Source organism: Nomia melanderi, chromosome 14 (assembly GCF_051020985.1).
Source record: "Nomia melanderi isolate GNS246 chromosome 14, iyNomMela1, whole genome shotgun sequence".
Classification (NCBI taxonomy): domain Eukaryota; kingdom Metazoa; phylum Arthropoda; class Insecta; order Hymenoptera; family Halictidae; genus Nomia; species Nomia melanderi.
The window spans coordinates 6,514,695-6,530,168 of NC_135012.1; the positions used below are offsets into that span (position 1 = coordinate 6,514,695).

Below are 15,474 nucleotides of genomic sequence, written 5' to 3' on the forward strand. Positions count from 1 at the left end.
AAAATAGACCAATATTTCCAACTTTGCACACGACTTCTGACGCAATGAAGGAAACAGGACGAGGAGGCATAGCCTAATGCAATCTCTCTTTTCTATCCTACCTTCAGCGTGATTTTCCGTTTACGGCTTTCGAGGAAATTAGCTATGACTTTCGAAAAAACAGGCTGTGGCTTCTCATAGAATTGTTGAACACATGGTGGAGGTCTTCAGGTACCTAGAAGGTACCTCCACCTGCCAGAACTACAGCAACTCGCACGCATACAACGCTATCTGCGCAAGTATTCTCCAATAAGGAAATTCCCCGTCGAAACCCACCAATCACAAAATTCCTGTTCTCTAAAACACCTGGAAGTCACTGAACAACTTCATCACCTCTGCCATATCGCAAAAACGATTCAACAGACGGTCTACAACGATCGAGCAGTCCCGTGACTTCTAACATGCTACTCTCGCGAATACATTTTGTACTAACAGTTCGCAACATATCATTCAGCTTTCTTAATGTCGTCGTCTAAATAAATGATACAATCCACTAATCTGTCGTTTATCGTGGAAAGACCCTTAATACCTTATCCAGCAATAAGAAACGTTCGCGTACCGTGCAACGCTAGTAACACGATCTCATTCCACTTCTTATCCTCTATTGTCAGCTCCCAAGCCGGCGTGCGACGCGTCGTTTGCGCAATAACGGGCCATAATAATAAAGCTCTCCCGGGGAAGCAGTGAAACTCGTCCCGCGTCTATCCGATCGCGAGATATGGACTCGGTAACGAGCGGACGGAATAGCTGTCCGAAGAGAAAGAGGCCTGTGGAAAATTTCGACCACTTTCCGCTGGGATGGAAAAGAAACCGCAGCGGACCACCTCTGTATATTTCGACACGGTTAAAAATAGGGGCGCGCGTATATTTCCAAACGAAATAAATACACGCGATACGGGTGTCTCGGAACGTGCATGCGTGACGCGTGCGGGATGCACGGTCTCCGCCGGAATCAAGGCTGAGCAGATCGAACGGCGAGTTATCGGGAGGGAAGCGCGGGAGAACGTTCCCGCGGTTGCACCGTCGTTCTGTCATGCGTCAAAGTCCGCCATCCATAAATACGTGCCGGCCGCGACCGAAATCGTGTTTAATATTTGCCGAATGCTTCCTGCTTCGACGCGGGTCTGTATTATTTTTGGCGGTGCTTTTCCGAGTTCTGGTTACGGAGTTCGTCGCAGTACCGTCGCCGAGTCCCGATCACCGTGGAACAGATTCTTTGCTCGCGGAAATAGTCGTCAATGATCGATCCACTTTTCCAAAGAATACGAGTAAACGAAAAGCGAATTCCGTCGCGCTTAATCCGCGATAATGGAAAGTCAATCTCTGCGACGTTTTAAAATTGGTTATTGGTATTATCTATCTTCCCCGTGGAACTTCGAATTTCGAGAATAGCTAGATGAAGATGTCATAGGTAACCTCTTTCCTATACCCAAAGAAGATTCGATAACGAAAATCAGAGGTGGTCTTCCTTCAAACGTTGCAACTTCGATATTCTCCGCATCTCTAAAAGAAACTTCCGAGTACATCGAACCTTTACGAACGTTACTTTCAAACACTTCTTCCCGAAGTATTTACTTGTCAGAAGACACAACGGGGGCGTGCATATCGTTAAAACTTTCTCTCGACAGGGTGAACACCCTAACTGCGCCCACGCGTTGTGCGAAGATGAAACGTTCCGGAATCGCATTGTGAGCGATACGGTGAATAGGGACGTCGGCGATGGCCGTGCGCGCGGCGTGAACGGGGCAAACAGGCCGGCCGGTGCCGCGGGAAAAAGTGACACGACCCCCGACATTTTTGCCGACGGAAAAACGAAACGGGAAGAAAGCCGGGGAAAAAACGCCGGCCGGAATCCCCGGCGTCGAATTATTCATAATCGTCTCCGCGGTAGACCAGCGTGAATAATGCATTCGGAGGTCCCGGGAGTAATTATAGCAATCGGTTCGATTGGCAAGCGCCTTGATGAACCCGTCCATTAGCATCTATAGATCTATAACGTTGCGACGGCCGCCCCTCGCCCCCGAGGCCTCCGGCGAGGAGAAAAAAACCGGCGGCTGCGGGGGTGGCGGGTTCGCGGAGGACCGCGGAGAATTTTAAATATCCACCCTGGCAACAGCCCAATGTTTCTGGACGAATTTATCGCGCGCGCGGTAGAGAGCACACGTATCCCCGTTATTATGTACACGTACCTCTCTCCGCACACGTAAACGGCGACCGAAGAAAAATGGTGGAGCGACCAGGGACGAGGAGGACGGCGGCGAGAGCTGGAGGAAGGAGATCGGAAACGCGAACGTCGCGACTAACCGTCGTTTCATTGTAATTTCCGTCAACCGCTCGGGGCGACCGGTTATCGGGCTCCTAACGCGATAATATCGCAGAGGAAACGGAGGGAACGGTCAAAGCCACGTGACGTTGGTCCTCTGCCACGAGATGTGACCAAACGACCGTTTTCTGGTTAGAACTCGGTAACTTGAAAAGTGTGAGTGATACAAAACAGTGGTTCAGAGGAAAGTTATGAGGTATGGAGGTAAACGTATGGCGGTTGTATTTTTTGTGCATTATGGGGATATGATGGAGTTTTTTCAACGACAATGGATATTTTGCGTTTCTATTCCCTAACGAATTTATTTGCAGAAAATTTGTATTTTTGAAATGGAAATCATTTTGTATAGCAGGGATTACTTATCAATATATTGGTAACCTTCTATTTTCGTTATACGAATAGTGGAATTTTGGAGTTTTGTCCATAGGCCGCACTGTGCGACGTGAGGGTGTTCGAATGTTTTCATGGGGAAAGGGGAAGAATCTTCACGGAATGTTCCGGATTATCACTTTGACGTCACCTGAATTCGAGTGACACTATTTCTTAGATGAACGTGAACATTCTCGCGGCGACGTATCGGACGAACCGAATTTTGCTGGATGTATGAAATATAAGAAAGATCGAGTATTATGAAGAATCTTCAGTTTCTAGTTCGCTCTTAATTAAGAAAACTGTGTCGACTGCATATTAGTTTACTTGGCAGTAAGTGTAAGAGAGTGAAGGTATTGGGGACTTTTGGACAAGTGGGTCAGAGAGGTCTTCTGAAGTCTGTCCGGGGTTCAATTTGAAAAACGTCATTTCTCTTTGATATAAGGAGTGACATCGGTAGAATTGATTTTTGATTTGTCAACGCCTTTTTGCACGAGATCGAATACTATTGGAATTTACGAGTTCCCACGTCACCAGGCACCGTTCCTTCGAGAAGAAGCGAACGTCTGGAGACGACGATTCGACGAGAACGTCGCCGACAAGCGGATGATCGAGCTGCGGGGGCTGATACCGCGGAGTTTCAGCGCCCCTTCCGGCGCCAGAAATCGACTGGAACTTCAGATAGTCGGATCCCACGGTGAATCCACGGCAGAACTTCGATTTTGTTTGGTCCCAGTTTTAAAGACCGCTCCCGGTAATTCCGCCAGTCCTCCGTCTTTTCGTTTTCCCTTCCCAGCGTGAAACGGCGCCGCAAACATAAATCCATCAAAATCCCTCCTCGTAAACGCCACGCAACAATTTGCCCGGGCTTGACGGTCCCGCGAAGAGTTTCGAGCTCAGCCTTAAAGCTCCGGGGGGGAAGGAGAGCGTGTTGCAATGAAATCGTTTCCCCAGATAAGGGAAATTTATAAGCAACAACAACGTGACCGAGCCGCCCCGCGAGAAGTACGATTTAAAGCGGGCCTCGATCCCGTATTGTCGACTTTTAATAGCTTCGTACACGAAAACGACAGCCCGTGCCAGGTTCCTGGTGTCACATTTTCGAGCGGGGTGAGCTCTCCCTCTCTCTTTCCCTCGTGTGCACGCGTGCGAACGCGATTCAGCAGCGAGGCTCGGCCGACCACCGCCTGTCCTTGACACGAATCACCCCTTAAACGTGATTGATAACGCGATTACGCCTAATCGTAATTTCCTGAATCAACTGTAGCTGGACAGACGGTTTTCACGGAAAAATCCTTTTCCAAGCTTTCGCGGCTCGGCGCGTTGATAAACGTGAGTACCGGCGACCTGTCGTATGACCGGTTTTAAAGTTTGATTTTAAATTCACTGTTTTTCGTTGTTCATTTAACATTAAACCGGTTCTCTTGACTTTTTGAAATTCCTTTGTAGAAACGACAAGAGTCTATTTATTCAGATCTTAACAGTAAAACTGCCAGACGGGTCAAAATGACCCGTTCTCGATGTCTTTTCTTTGCAATTATTAAAAAGATAACAGATGTTTCTCTGAGAAATTATTAAAAAAATTCATTTAAGAATACGCAAACTGAATTGTAAATATAATTAAAGTTTTAATAGAGGTATTCTTGAAGTTTCTATAGAGGAATTTGAAAAAGTGTTAATTGATTTAGAATGCAGTTTGAGTACTGCTAAATCGATTTCTTTAACAATTTCTCAGGGAAACATCTGTTGTCTTTTTAATAATTGCAAAATGGAGATATCAGGAATGAATCATTTTGACACGTCTGGTAGTTTTAGTGTTAACCTGTTTTCGCATTTTTGTCTTTCCTTCTGTTTCTATTTCCAATTAGAAATATTTCTCTTAACTTAAATGTATCCCTTAACTTGTTTGCCTTTATTACATAACTAGTTATTTAACTAGTTACAGTAGCTATATTTATACACAAAATGCCGGTACGTTTAGTACTAATAAACGTAAGTACCACGATCGGTCAGAGGACCGGTTTGAAAATCTTAAATTCTCCGTTTTTCTACATTCATTTAACATTAGAGCAACTCCTACAATCGGTTTTTCAATTTTAGTTCATTGTCTCTGTTTTTAATGAGAACAGTTTATCGTGTAACTTCATTACCTTTATTTTATAACCAGTCATTTAACTAGTTACGGTAGGAAAAGGTATATGCAACGGACGTTTAGCGCTAAACGTGGAACGGCCGAGCTTCGAGGCTAGGTAATCTGCATATGTAACTGTCTATTTTTAATTTTCTTTTCGAGAATCGACCTTGGGAATCCACCTGCTTTCTCGATTTTTTTACGCTTCATAGACTGAGGAATGCTATTGTTTCGTCGAAAGACTCAATCCACGGTCGATAAATAGCAGAGTGAGAGATTAACTCGTCTGTGATGTTTACTTCGTTAATACTCAACCCTTAACGGACCGGAAGTATTTCAAGTTTATTCACCACCAAAAAATACCGTAACATAGATAACAGGTGGAAACAAATCCACAGAAGTAACCTAGCACAATACTCGACGTGTGAATTGTAAACATTACGACAATAACAGTGATAAAACGAATAAAATGATTTTTGCCGCCGTATACACGGCATAACCACACAGTAAATAAAACTGTAATAAAACTGCGTTAACCTCTTCTGTACTTTAATGAGCTTTAATGAGCTGACTCGTGATAAAAATTTTGGACCAAACATAAATATCACGGGTCTGACTCGAAATGACAACACGAGTGAGATATCGGTCGCCGGATTTTGCCCGGTTAAATAATATGGCAAGGAGTCAAGGGTTAATCATCTTTCTTCTACTTTCTAGCATTAGAAACAATATTAACCCTTTGCACTCGGAAGTTTTTCACTAGCAATATTTAACACTTTTTGAGACGAAGACGACATTCTTTGAAACTACCTCGAACGAAAATCACCAGCACATTGAGGAACAAAGCTATCTTATTCCAATATATCACATATCGAGGCACTATACAAAGTTCAATATTAAATATCAAATTTTATAGTTTCACTGCGTCAAATCAAATGGTGACTGAGAGTGACCTCCCGAGTGCAAAGGGTTGAAACCATCAACGAACTACGATAACATTTCCGACAATAAAAGGTCTCGAACGAATTAGAGGAAACCAGAATAGAGAGTCGCATTTGCAGAAGGATGAAAGAAGAACAACACTAGAATGATTAATAAGGGTCAAACTCGCGTAGAAGGCAAGCCCAAGTTCAGAGGATTAATTCGCGAGCGCGACAGCCGGCGAGGAACAGTTTTCTTCAAATCCTTTCCTCGTCAACGCGACAAAGGTCGCTATTTTAGGGTTAAGCGTCTTAACTCGTCGAAAGCGAGCGGGGGTTCATTTGATATTCACAGAAAGTAATCTCCTAGCCTAGCGTGGAGATGATGGTTCATCGATTACGCGGCGTGGAAGCGTGCGCGCGCGCGCTCGCGAGCGAGCAGTCACATAGGAGAATGATTTAGCTGTTTTCAAGGCCCGCAGATGCAATTTGCCGGCGTTTGCCTGCCGGATAGATTGCCCTCCAACGTCGTATTCGATTAGGATACAAGAGGACAGCTGAAGAGTATCGGGAAGATGGCTGGCTGATGAAGGAGGGACGGCGGGCAGAAGAAGAGACGAGAAAAAAAAAAGAGAAACGAGCGAACGGGGTTGGATGCGCTCGCTATAGAGAGGACGTCAGATTAGAAGCCAAGGCTTGACGGACAGCAATGCCACCGGGACAAAAGCCCACCCTGAAGGGGCTGGCATACATATTTTTTATTATATAAATTGGCGCTCCAAAGGTTTCCCAAGAATTTATCGCGTTAATGCCTATTACCGTGCGCCCTTCTGTACGACAGGCCGGCTGGCTTTTGTAAACGAGCGATGATACGAGCGACCTCATCAACTCGTTTTCACCCCCCCCGGACCCTTTGTGACTCCTATATGAATCACGACGAAAGACGCGAAGGAAATTGCCGGGCAAAATGGTTAATGGCGAGCAAACGGAAAGAAAGATCTTGGTCATCCAACGATACGGAAGGGGAGAGAACTAGTCTACGTAAGAGACTTTTGCATCTTACTGATCGTCGTTTACAGATTCAAACGTCGACGATATTGTATAACTCGATATAACATTGCATTCTAATCAATTATTTACTTTATAGCTGTTCGCGAGTTTTGTCGCTCGAAGACTAGTGGCCAATTACGGTGCAAAGGGTATCGGATTGTCGAGGGTTAATTAGAATAAAGTAGAAGCCAAGTCAAGGTTGAAGCTAAATCTACGAAACAGCCGGGCAAAGCACTACTTCCGAAATGGATCGGAGCGTTTTCCTCTCGAAATTTAGATACCCGGATGATTCCCCGGTTTCCGGCGACGGGGAAATGTTTAGCCGAGAATCGCATCCGTTGGCACCAGCCGGAACCTTTATGTAAAGAAGCACGGTGACTCTTTCAAGTACTTAATCCCCGAAAGCTTTACCGTGGACGCGCGGTTGAACCGTATATCCCGCCGATCCAGCGAATTCGCGCACGTTCACGGCGATAGGAATTAATTTCAATATAAAACTGGCTGCGCCTGCTCGCGGTAATCCGCGCGGATACGACGGCGTTACGCGAATCGACGGGAAGAGTCGCTCGATCGTGCATGCGAGACAAAGGTTCGGCAGTTTATCATCTACTTGCGACAGCTTTTACGACGCGTCACCTCCACGCGGATCTCTTCTTTGATGCGCCAGCTTTTTCTCGGGCATGAAACAGAAACGCCGTCACAGTAAAATATGTCAGATAGCCTTTTTATCTAGGCGCCGCCATTTAGTTCAAATTTCTGTCTCCCGTACTTCCGAACCGAAGACATCCATTTTCTCATCGATGATTCCGCGATCTTTCGATCCTGGGGAGACTGAACTATTCTCTCGAGCTTAGCAATCACTAATTGCTACCTCGTCAAGCGTATTAGATTCACTGGAACAAAATCCGTTCAGAATCGATCGTATTCGACGTTCAATAACAAACCTGTGCTCCATCAACGATGCATTAACACTAGAAGCATCACACGATCGAATCGACTTTTTATAACCTATAAAAGTTCTAAGCAATCATCAATATTCCAATCAACTACAATTCACTTTACACATTACTAAATCAATTCCTTTAGTAACTTCCAGAAACACCCACCAGCTCTTTGATAATCTGAACACCAAACCTACTGATTTATTCTTGTTGCAATTATTAAAAAGATAACAGACATTTCTCTGAGAAAGTATTCAAGAAATCGATTCAGCAATACAACAGTCTCTTATAGATACTCTTGGAATTGCTATACAGGAATTTCAGAAAGTCAATTTAACTGCTCGGTAGGTTTAGCATTAACGTTAAAACTACCAACCAGTAAATTAACATTCTTAAATTCCTCTATAGAAACTCCAAGAGTGCATCTATCGAGACTTCAATTCCTCAACGATTCAATTTACGTATCGCCCAATCAATTCGTGTAATAATTCCTCGAAGAAACATCTGTTTCCTATAATAATTTCCAAAGGAAGAAATCAGGAATAGTTCACTTCGACCTTGATATTCAGTGTTAACCCTTAACAGTCGAAAGGCCCCAATAAGGGGACGTGAGGAGAATTTAGTTTTCACTTATTTATCATCGCTGTTTTCTTTATCAAACACTGCAACTCATTACATCATTACTTTCTTGATCATGCACTGACAACGAATATTTACCATAATATAACGTCTTATAGGCGAGTATTACTGTTGAATATTTGCTAAAATAAACACAAGAGGGTGTGAAACTAAGTATACATTTATTAGTATGTATTTTAAGAAGGTGATTTACAAAACTGAACAGGAACGCTGTTCGTTACTCGAGCGTTTACTGTAAACAGCTGAACGACTCGAAAAAAAAAGACGCTCAGCGAATGCAATAGAAATGGTTGTCCTCAGGAAAACAATTCACCCTTGCGAGGGAGGGAACGGTACCAACGGATGCACTTTTCTTACCATTAACACGTTGAACGCACGATTTCATAGAGTAAAATACCGAAAACGATAAAGGTATAATATTAAATCATTTGATTGAGTCGCGTTATTCTTATTGTGCGCTGGTCTTGCTCAATGTCGCAGCATTAAGAAGCATTGTTTTTAATACACAAATGTTTTCAGATAATCGCCGTTTAATTGAATGGACTACAGTAATTCGATTTGCTTGAGGGTCACTGGTGACTCCCATGGCATTCAACGTGTTAAAATATATTTAATGCTTACTCTGAACAATTACAAAAAGAAACACTCTCAGCACGTTAACGGTTAAAAGAAATCAGCAGTTCCCATTGGTTACTCCCGTGATCAACGAAAAGCGAATATAACTCCGAAAGTAGAAAGCGATTGTCGAGTGGTGTCCATGACAAAGCGAGCCGCCAGCCCCCGTCAAAACGTTCCGGGGCCACTAATCTTCCTCGAAGAAACTGACGTCAGTGGATCGCGACAATGCGAAAGAAATCGCCGCTGCACAATCAATCCCTTCTTGCCCCCGACCGCCAGCAGCACCCCCCCCCCCCCCCCCCCCCCACCCCCCGGCCGGTTTTCCGCGGGCTCTCTTCGAGGACTCGAGGCATGCCTCGAGTGATATTGCCAGTGACATGCATTGTCCCATTGTGAAACAGAACTACCCCTTTCCTCCGTTTAACCGAGCCTCACCGCCACCGTCGAGATACGCCTCTCCTACCCCGGCCTCTCGGCCCCTGCCCGCTTCGCCCGGTCCGTCGGAGATGTTTTAAATAATATTGAAAACGGAGTTCTGGCTCGATGCCTGCTCGTCCCATATATACCAGGTGGAGCACTTCTGAAAAACTCTTCGATTATATCGAGAGAGGGAAGCGCGGCCGGAGTAACAGCGCGACAATCCTCCTCTCGGACCCGGTAACTTTATTTTAATCTTCCGCCGGAGCGGGGGCGGCGAAGAAAACGGAAACCGTGCTCGCCGGCCGCGCGCCGGCGAACTTTCATTAAACTTTACGCGCGGCCCCGGATGATATTATGAAAATAAGAAGAGTCCGTACGAAAGTAGCCGGGAATCGAATCCGCGGGAGGGGATCGAGCGAATCGATTTCGTCTCGGGGCACGTTTAGAGTCGTGGTACTCGACCTGGCCGACGATTAATGTAAAGGAACACGTGAGCTTGTTTTGCAAAGCGTTCATGCCGACAGCGATGTTTATTAACCCTTTGCGGACGAAGCTCGTTGAAGGTATTCAAAATCTCTTGCAAATTCTGCTAAATGAAACATTCAATGCTTAAATCATAGAGAACAATGAAACTGTGTACCGATTTGTTACTCTTCGAACAGTTAAATCATTTGTTCGGAACTTGGTATATATATTCCAGGCATGGAACTTTGATCTCAGCAAAATGCCGACGTTCGTCGCAAAGGGTTGAGTCGAGGATATCGATAACACCGCGTATTTTTGATCCTTTAGAATCGGTTATTAAGTTTCGGTGACTAATCATGCGATTATCGGTTTTCATAAGAACGCGTTAATATTGAGTTTGTGGGGATTTCGATTGACTCTACTAGAAAAATGTCTGTTTATTCGGATTTTAGGAGTTAGGTTTGAAAATAGACAACTGAGGTCCATACTGGTGCATCAATCAGCCAACGTAAATATTTACCGAATAGTATTTATAAAACTCAATATGCGTCAAATTCAGGTAGACCTAGTACTAAAGGAATATATTCCGTCGTTCAATCTTTATTGAATCTCTATCGTAAACATACCCTTGTTTAATTGCTTGTTAAATAGAAGCATTCTACTATTTCTTTACAAACAGCAGTTTCCATTATGTCTATAATCACATATTACTGCTATATATCATCTGCTCGCAAGAGTTAACCTCTTGTCCTACAAGAACGAGTGACACTCGCGGTGAAGATTTTCAACAGAATTCAACAAATATATTACTTAGTTAATTCGAATTCAAAGTAAATATTATTCCTCTGTAATCAACTATTATATTTAAAAGGAAATATAGGCATGATATATGCTTAGAATTTTTCTCTTTTTCCAATAAATTACTAATGACAAAGTAGCCGTATCGATCAGTGTTGAGGAAGAAATCATTGGCCAAGGGGTTAACATTCCAGCGTAGATTTTTAGTAACTATCTCTCAGATGCGCGACCTACGATGAAATTTTCCTCGTCGTGACCTCCGAGGGGTTAACCTAATCGACAAAGCGGACGCTCACGCGCCGCGAAAAGGTGGACGTCGAACCGTCCTCACGATCGATCGGCCACTACCGTTTTTAATTAAAATTTTCCATCTCGCGGCGCGGCCCCAGCCGCGTTATCGTGTCCCTCTACGTGTAAACTGCACGTGATAAATTAATCAGTAGGCCGGGTCTCTGTGTACACGTGCGCGCACGGGCATTCGGAGTTTCACGCAAATTGTATCGGCGTTCCCGACTTTCTACCTGTTACCGAATTAGCTGCGATTACAGGTGATACTTTCGCTCGCGTTTCCTCTCGTTCTTTTTCTAACCGGCGTGTGCGAAATTCAAATTAGCAGATTCGAGGAGATAATGTTTCGTGGATATCTAAATTTCGGTGATCTCGACGATAGAGATTTCGTAACTGGGATAATTATGTGTAATCTATCGGATTGTTAGTAATAATAATTTCGTTTGGAATACTTTGAATATTGCAGGCTCTTGCTATCGTTCTTAACACGTAGAATGTCATCAAATCGAATTACTATAGTTCACTCACTTCTATATTATAAATAATGCTACCTAATGCGGTGACCTTCAGCTAGATCAACATGCAATAATAATGCGATTCAATCGAATGATTTAATATTATATTTTTTCCATTCTGTGTATTTTACTCGATGAAATCGTGCGGCGTTCAACGCGTTAACGACAGTTTACAAGAAGACAGTGCGCCATTTCACGTTTTCGAAGATAGGTTGATAGAAATTAGGATTAAAACCGTGTGGAATTCAATTTTCACTGGACTATTGTAAAAGGGATAGTTATTGTAACCTTTTAGATTGTTAGTAATAACAATTCCGTTTAGAACATTTTGAATACTGCACACTCTTGCTATCGTTAACGACAGTTTGCGATAAAACAATGTGCGATTTCACGTTTTCAAAGCTAGATTGACAGAAGTCAGGATTAAAACCGTGTGAAATTCGATTTCCACTGTAACATCGTAAAAGAACAACAGAAGAAATAGCAGCTCACCGTGTGTATCGAACTTTCTGATGATGGTTTCGATGATCGTTGTCCTGGGCGCCACGTGACCTCGTCTAACAGGCATCTCAGGACTATTCCCAGGTACCTGGGCCGACGAAACGTTTGGCGTTCGAACGTGGGCTCGTTAAGCCTGTGTAATAATTAACGCGTAACACTACAGCACTGAGAAAACACTCGCAGCATGCGTACAAGCACGGTAGAAAAAAGCACAGCACGAGTTGAGCATAATGATCATCGAGGACAGAGAGATAGAAATACAAAGTGAGAGAGAAAGAAAGAAAGAAAGAGAAAGAAAGAAAGAAAGAAAGACAGAAAGAATGAGATAGACAGAGGGTCAAGGGAGGATAGGGAAGAAAGAGATGTAGAGAAGCACCAGCTAATAACGGCGACGTGTCCTCACGATTTTCGTTCCTGAACCCTTTGTTCTTGCCTATGTATACGCGCGTGTGTGTGAAGGATGGAGGCGTGGACGAGCGGAAGGGGTAAAAGGAGAGTACAGAAAAAGAGAGACAGAGAGAAAGACAGAGAGAGGAAGAGAGAGAGAGAAAGAAAGAGAGAAAGAGAGAGAGAGAATGAGAGAGAAAGAGGGAGAAAGATAAGGAAAGACAGAGAGATGAGAAGATTCGTTGCTGCTCGGACGACGAGTGATGTTCTTCCTTTGCGTTTCGGTTTCTTTTGCGTACGTACAAAAGGGGAGGATAATAAATGAGGAAAAGTGGCCGCCAAGGAAGTACCACTTAAACGTTGCGTGACGCGTGTGCTGCTGGCCTTTGCCTCCCGTTTCGGGGTACGTCCCTCCTTTTCGAACTATTATACTTCTAACTCCTCTTCTTCTTCTTCCTCTTGTTATTCCTCTTTGTTTTCCGCGTGTTCTTGCTGCGAGGTGTATCGTTGTTTCCCGACGTATCTCCTCTATCGTAGAAAAATCTCCTCTAACACCGTTGATTATACTTGGACAGAGTGGAACGCGTGTCGGCGCGGTTCTCCGCGCGTGAAGGCTTCGGGGGATGTCTCAGCTCGACGTCCCTCGTTCTCTTTTGTTCGTTCGTGTTTTTGGACCCAGTTCTTCAGTTTACCTAGATATATCTAATGGTCAGATAGCGCGTGTCCCTGGTACCGGTGCACAACTTATGGTCCATCCCTTAAACCCGTCCGCTCAAGGACACGGGGAAGGTCGGCCTCGCGTCGTCTCAACGTGCGTGTCACGAGGCTCGACGGCCTACGTGGGCGCGCGTGTATATATACACGTACACGTATATTTCTCTCTCTCTCTCTCTCTCTCTCTCCGTATTCACACGCGTATATCTTCGTTGAAATGTCCGTTCGGTTCAAGACGTGCGAATCACCGGCGAGAAAACATCTATTTATAGGCGATATTCGTTGCGCCACACCGCGTTCCCACGAATTCCAGAACAGAACCACCGGGAATCTGGGAAACGTCGAGTGTCGTCCACGGGGGAACGCGTTATATGCTTGTGCGCGAGGACTTCCGTCTACCTCCGTTCCAGAGGTATCAGCTTCCTCCCCTGCTCGTCCCTTCCAGCGCACACGTGCGAAACGGTCCGGCCGGAGCAGCGGCGAGCATCCGTTGGCCGCTCAGCACAGCCAGAGGATAACGTCTCGTGGCGAACGACAGCACCAGGAGTACGCTGCGGTGTCCCTTTTGAACGCGTCGCTAGGCTGTCGCGTGTATTCCGTGCCGACGGATCGAGCCTTCGCCTCGAAGACGTACGCCTCGCGGTGGATCCTCGGAGGACACGGCCCCGCTGCCTCGCAGTCAAGCTTCTTCCCTGTTGCGTCCGGGCGAGCGAACAGCGGACGACGTCTCGTAGGAGCGCATTCCGCGGACATTTCCACGAGAGCGTGTCGCGCACCGTGTCGAGCCACCTGGGTGGAGAAAAACACGCGTCTCCGGGCTCCCTCGTCGCGCGCTCCGCTTCGTAAGGGTCCAGGCCACACACCGACGTACCACCGGAACCTCTACCGACGCCGCGAACGATCCAGCAGCCCCCCGATCCGCGGCGCGATCTGTTTCTCCGCAGCGAAATCCCGACGACACTGCAGACGGCGGTGGATCCCGTGTATCATGGCCGATACGGGGTAACGGGATACGGCGACGGACACACGGAGAGAGGGGACGAAGGACTCTCCTCGCGAGTACGCGACGCACACCTCGAGGAAGGCACGTGGCGGATGCGTTGCTGGCTCCAGAGGAGACGAGGAACGGTCGGTGGCTGTCTTCCCGCGACTGATTGATCGGATTCGCCTCCGGTACGCGGTATCCCGCCGTCACATAGGAACGCGCACGCCACCCCCGAGTCGAATGTCCTGGTTCACGGGGGTCGGCCAGCCGTGCATTTCACCTCGAGCCGCTCAGGGACAGATATTTTTATACCTCTTCTTCATTCTCCGAGAGAATGAGTGGCGGCGCGCGTGACCGGCTCCTCTCTCGCGAACTTCTCCCCTCGATATTTCTCGAAATACTCATCCGGCTCGTCTGTATAACCTGTTGGCGACGGCCACTGACACTGCCCGCCGAAACCACCGTTCCACGAACGAGCCTCCCCGCCGCCCCGCCGCCCCTCGTCGAGCCGAGTATTCTCGTCGATATATTGGCGCGGGATGAGGACGCACTGGCTTCGAAAAAATCGATGGAAAATCAGCTCCTCCCTTCTTCCTGCGGAAACCCCGTACAGCGCGGCGATCTCCTTTTCCCAGCGATGTATCACGGAACTACTGGCGGCGTATCCTTTATCCCGGTCCCACCACACCTCAGCCGAGCTGGCGAGACGGAGATCGACGATCGGTCTCTCCTGCGTCACTGACCTACTATCGTCCTCGACGCGACACCCGATATCCCCGCGAACGTTCCATCGACTCGACTCCGCTGTCCCGGCGAACGGAGACCGGCACTACGTCGAGAAAAAAACGCCCTCGTCCAGCGGCACCGGGCTCGCTCGCTTGCTCGCTCGATCACTCGTGTGCTCGCTAAACACTGTTGCTTTCCCGCGTGCTCCCACCTTTTAATCGTGCGGCTGTCCACCACCGGCGCGTACGTACTACACGGAGGCGTTCCCGTTTAACACCCGCGTGCGAGCTGCGGAACCCGGCCGACGTGCAGCGTCGGCGTATATGGCGGAACGGTATAATGATTGTACAAAGTCGACGACGACGGCTTGTCTTCTCCGGGCCTGTCACGGTGCGTGCGGGTTCCCGTTAGTCGCCGTCGTTCGGTCGGAACTGAAAACTACACGGAGCGGCCACGACCGGCCGACGTCTCTCTCTGTCTCTCTATCTCTCTCTTTCTCTCTTCTCTCTCTCTCTCTCTCCCTCTCGCTCTCTTTCTCTCTCTCTCTCTCTCTCTCTCGCTCTCTTTCTCTCTCTCACTCTCGGCGACGACGACGACCACCACGACGACCACGACGACCACCACGACGACGACGACGAAAGACGA

The 15,474-nt window shown here is 46.6% G+C and overlaps 1 protein-coding gene across 15 annotated transcripts in view; it reads right to left on the bottom strand.

The window, feature by feature from the left end:
• The window catches only part of sei (potassium voltage-gated channel seizure), a 142,403-nt gene extending 126,929 nt beyond the window's left edge, over positions 1 to 15,474 (bottom strand). For 6 of the 15 annotated variants that reach the window (XM_076373843.1, XM_076373840.1, XM_076373836.1 and 3 more), the window contains exon 1: positions 12,009 to 15,377. Coding sequence is in view for 13 of the 15 variants with exons in the window: in XM_076373836.1 (XP_076229951.1) it covers positions 12,009 to 12,084 (76 nt within the window). In the remaining 2 variants the exon portion in view is untranslated. Of the gene's footprint in view, positions 1 to 12,008; positions 15,379 to 15,407 lie in introns of those variants that run through there. The other 9 variants (XM_076373834.1, XM_076373828.1, XM_076373833.1 and 6 more) reach the window with 9 other exon arrangements.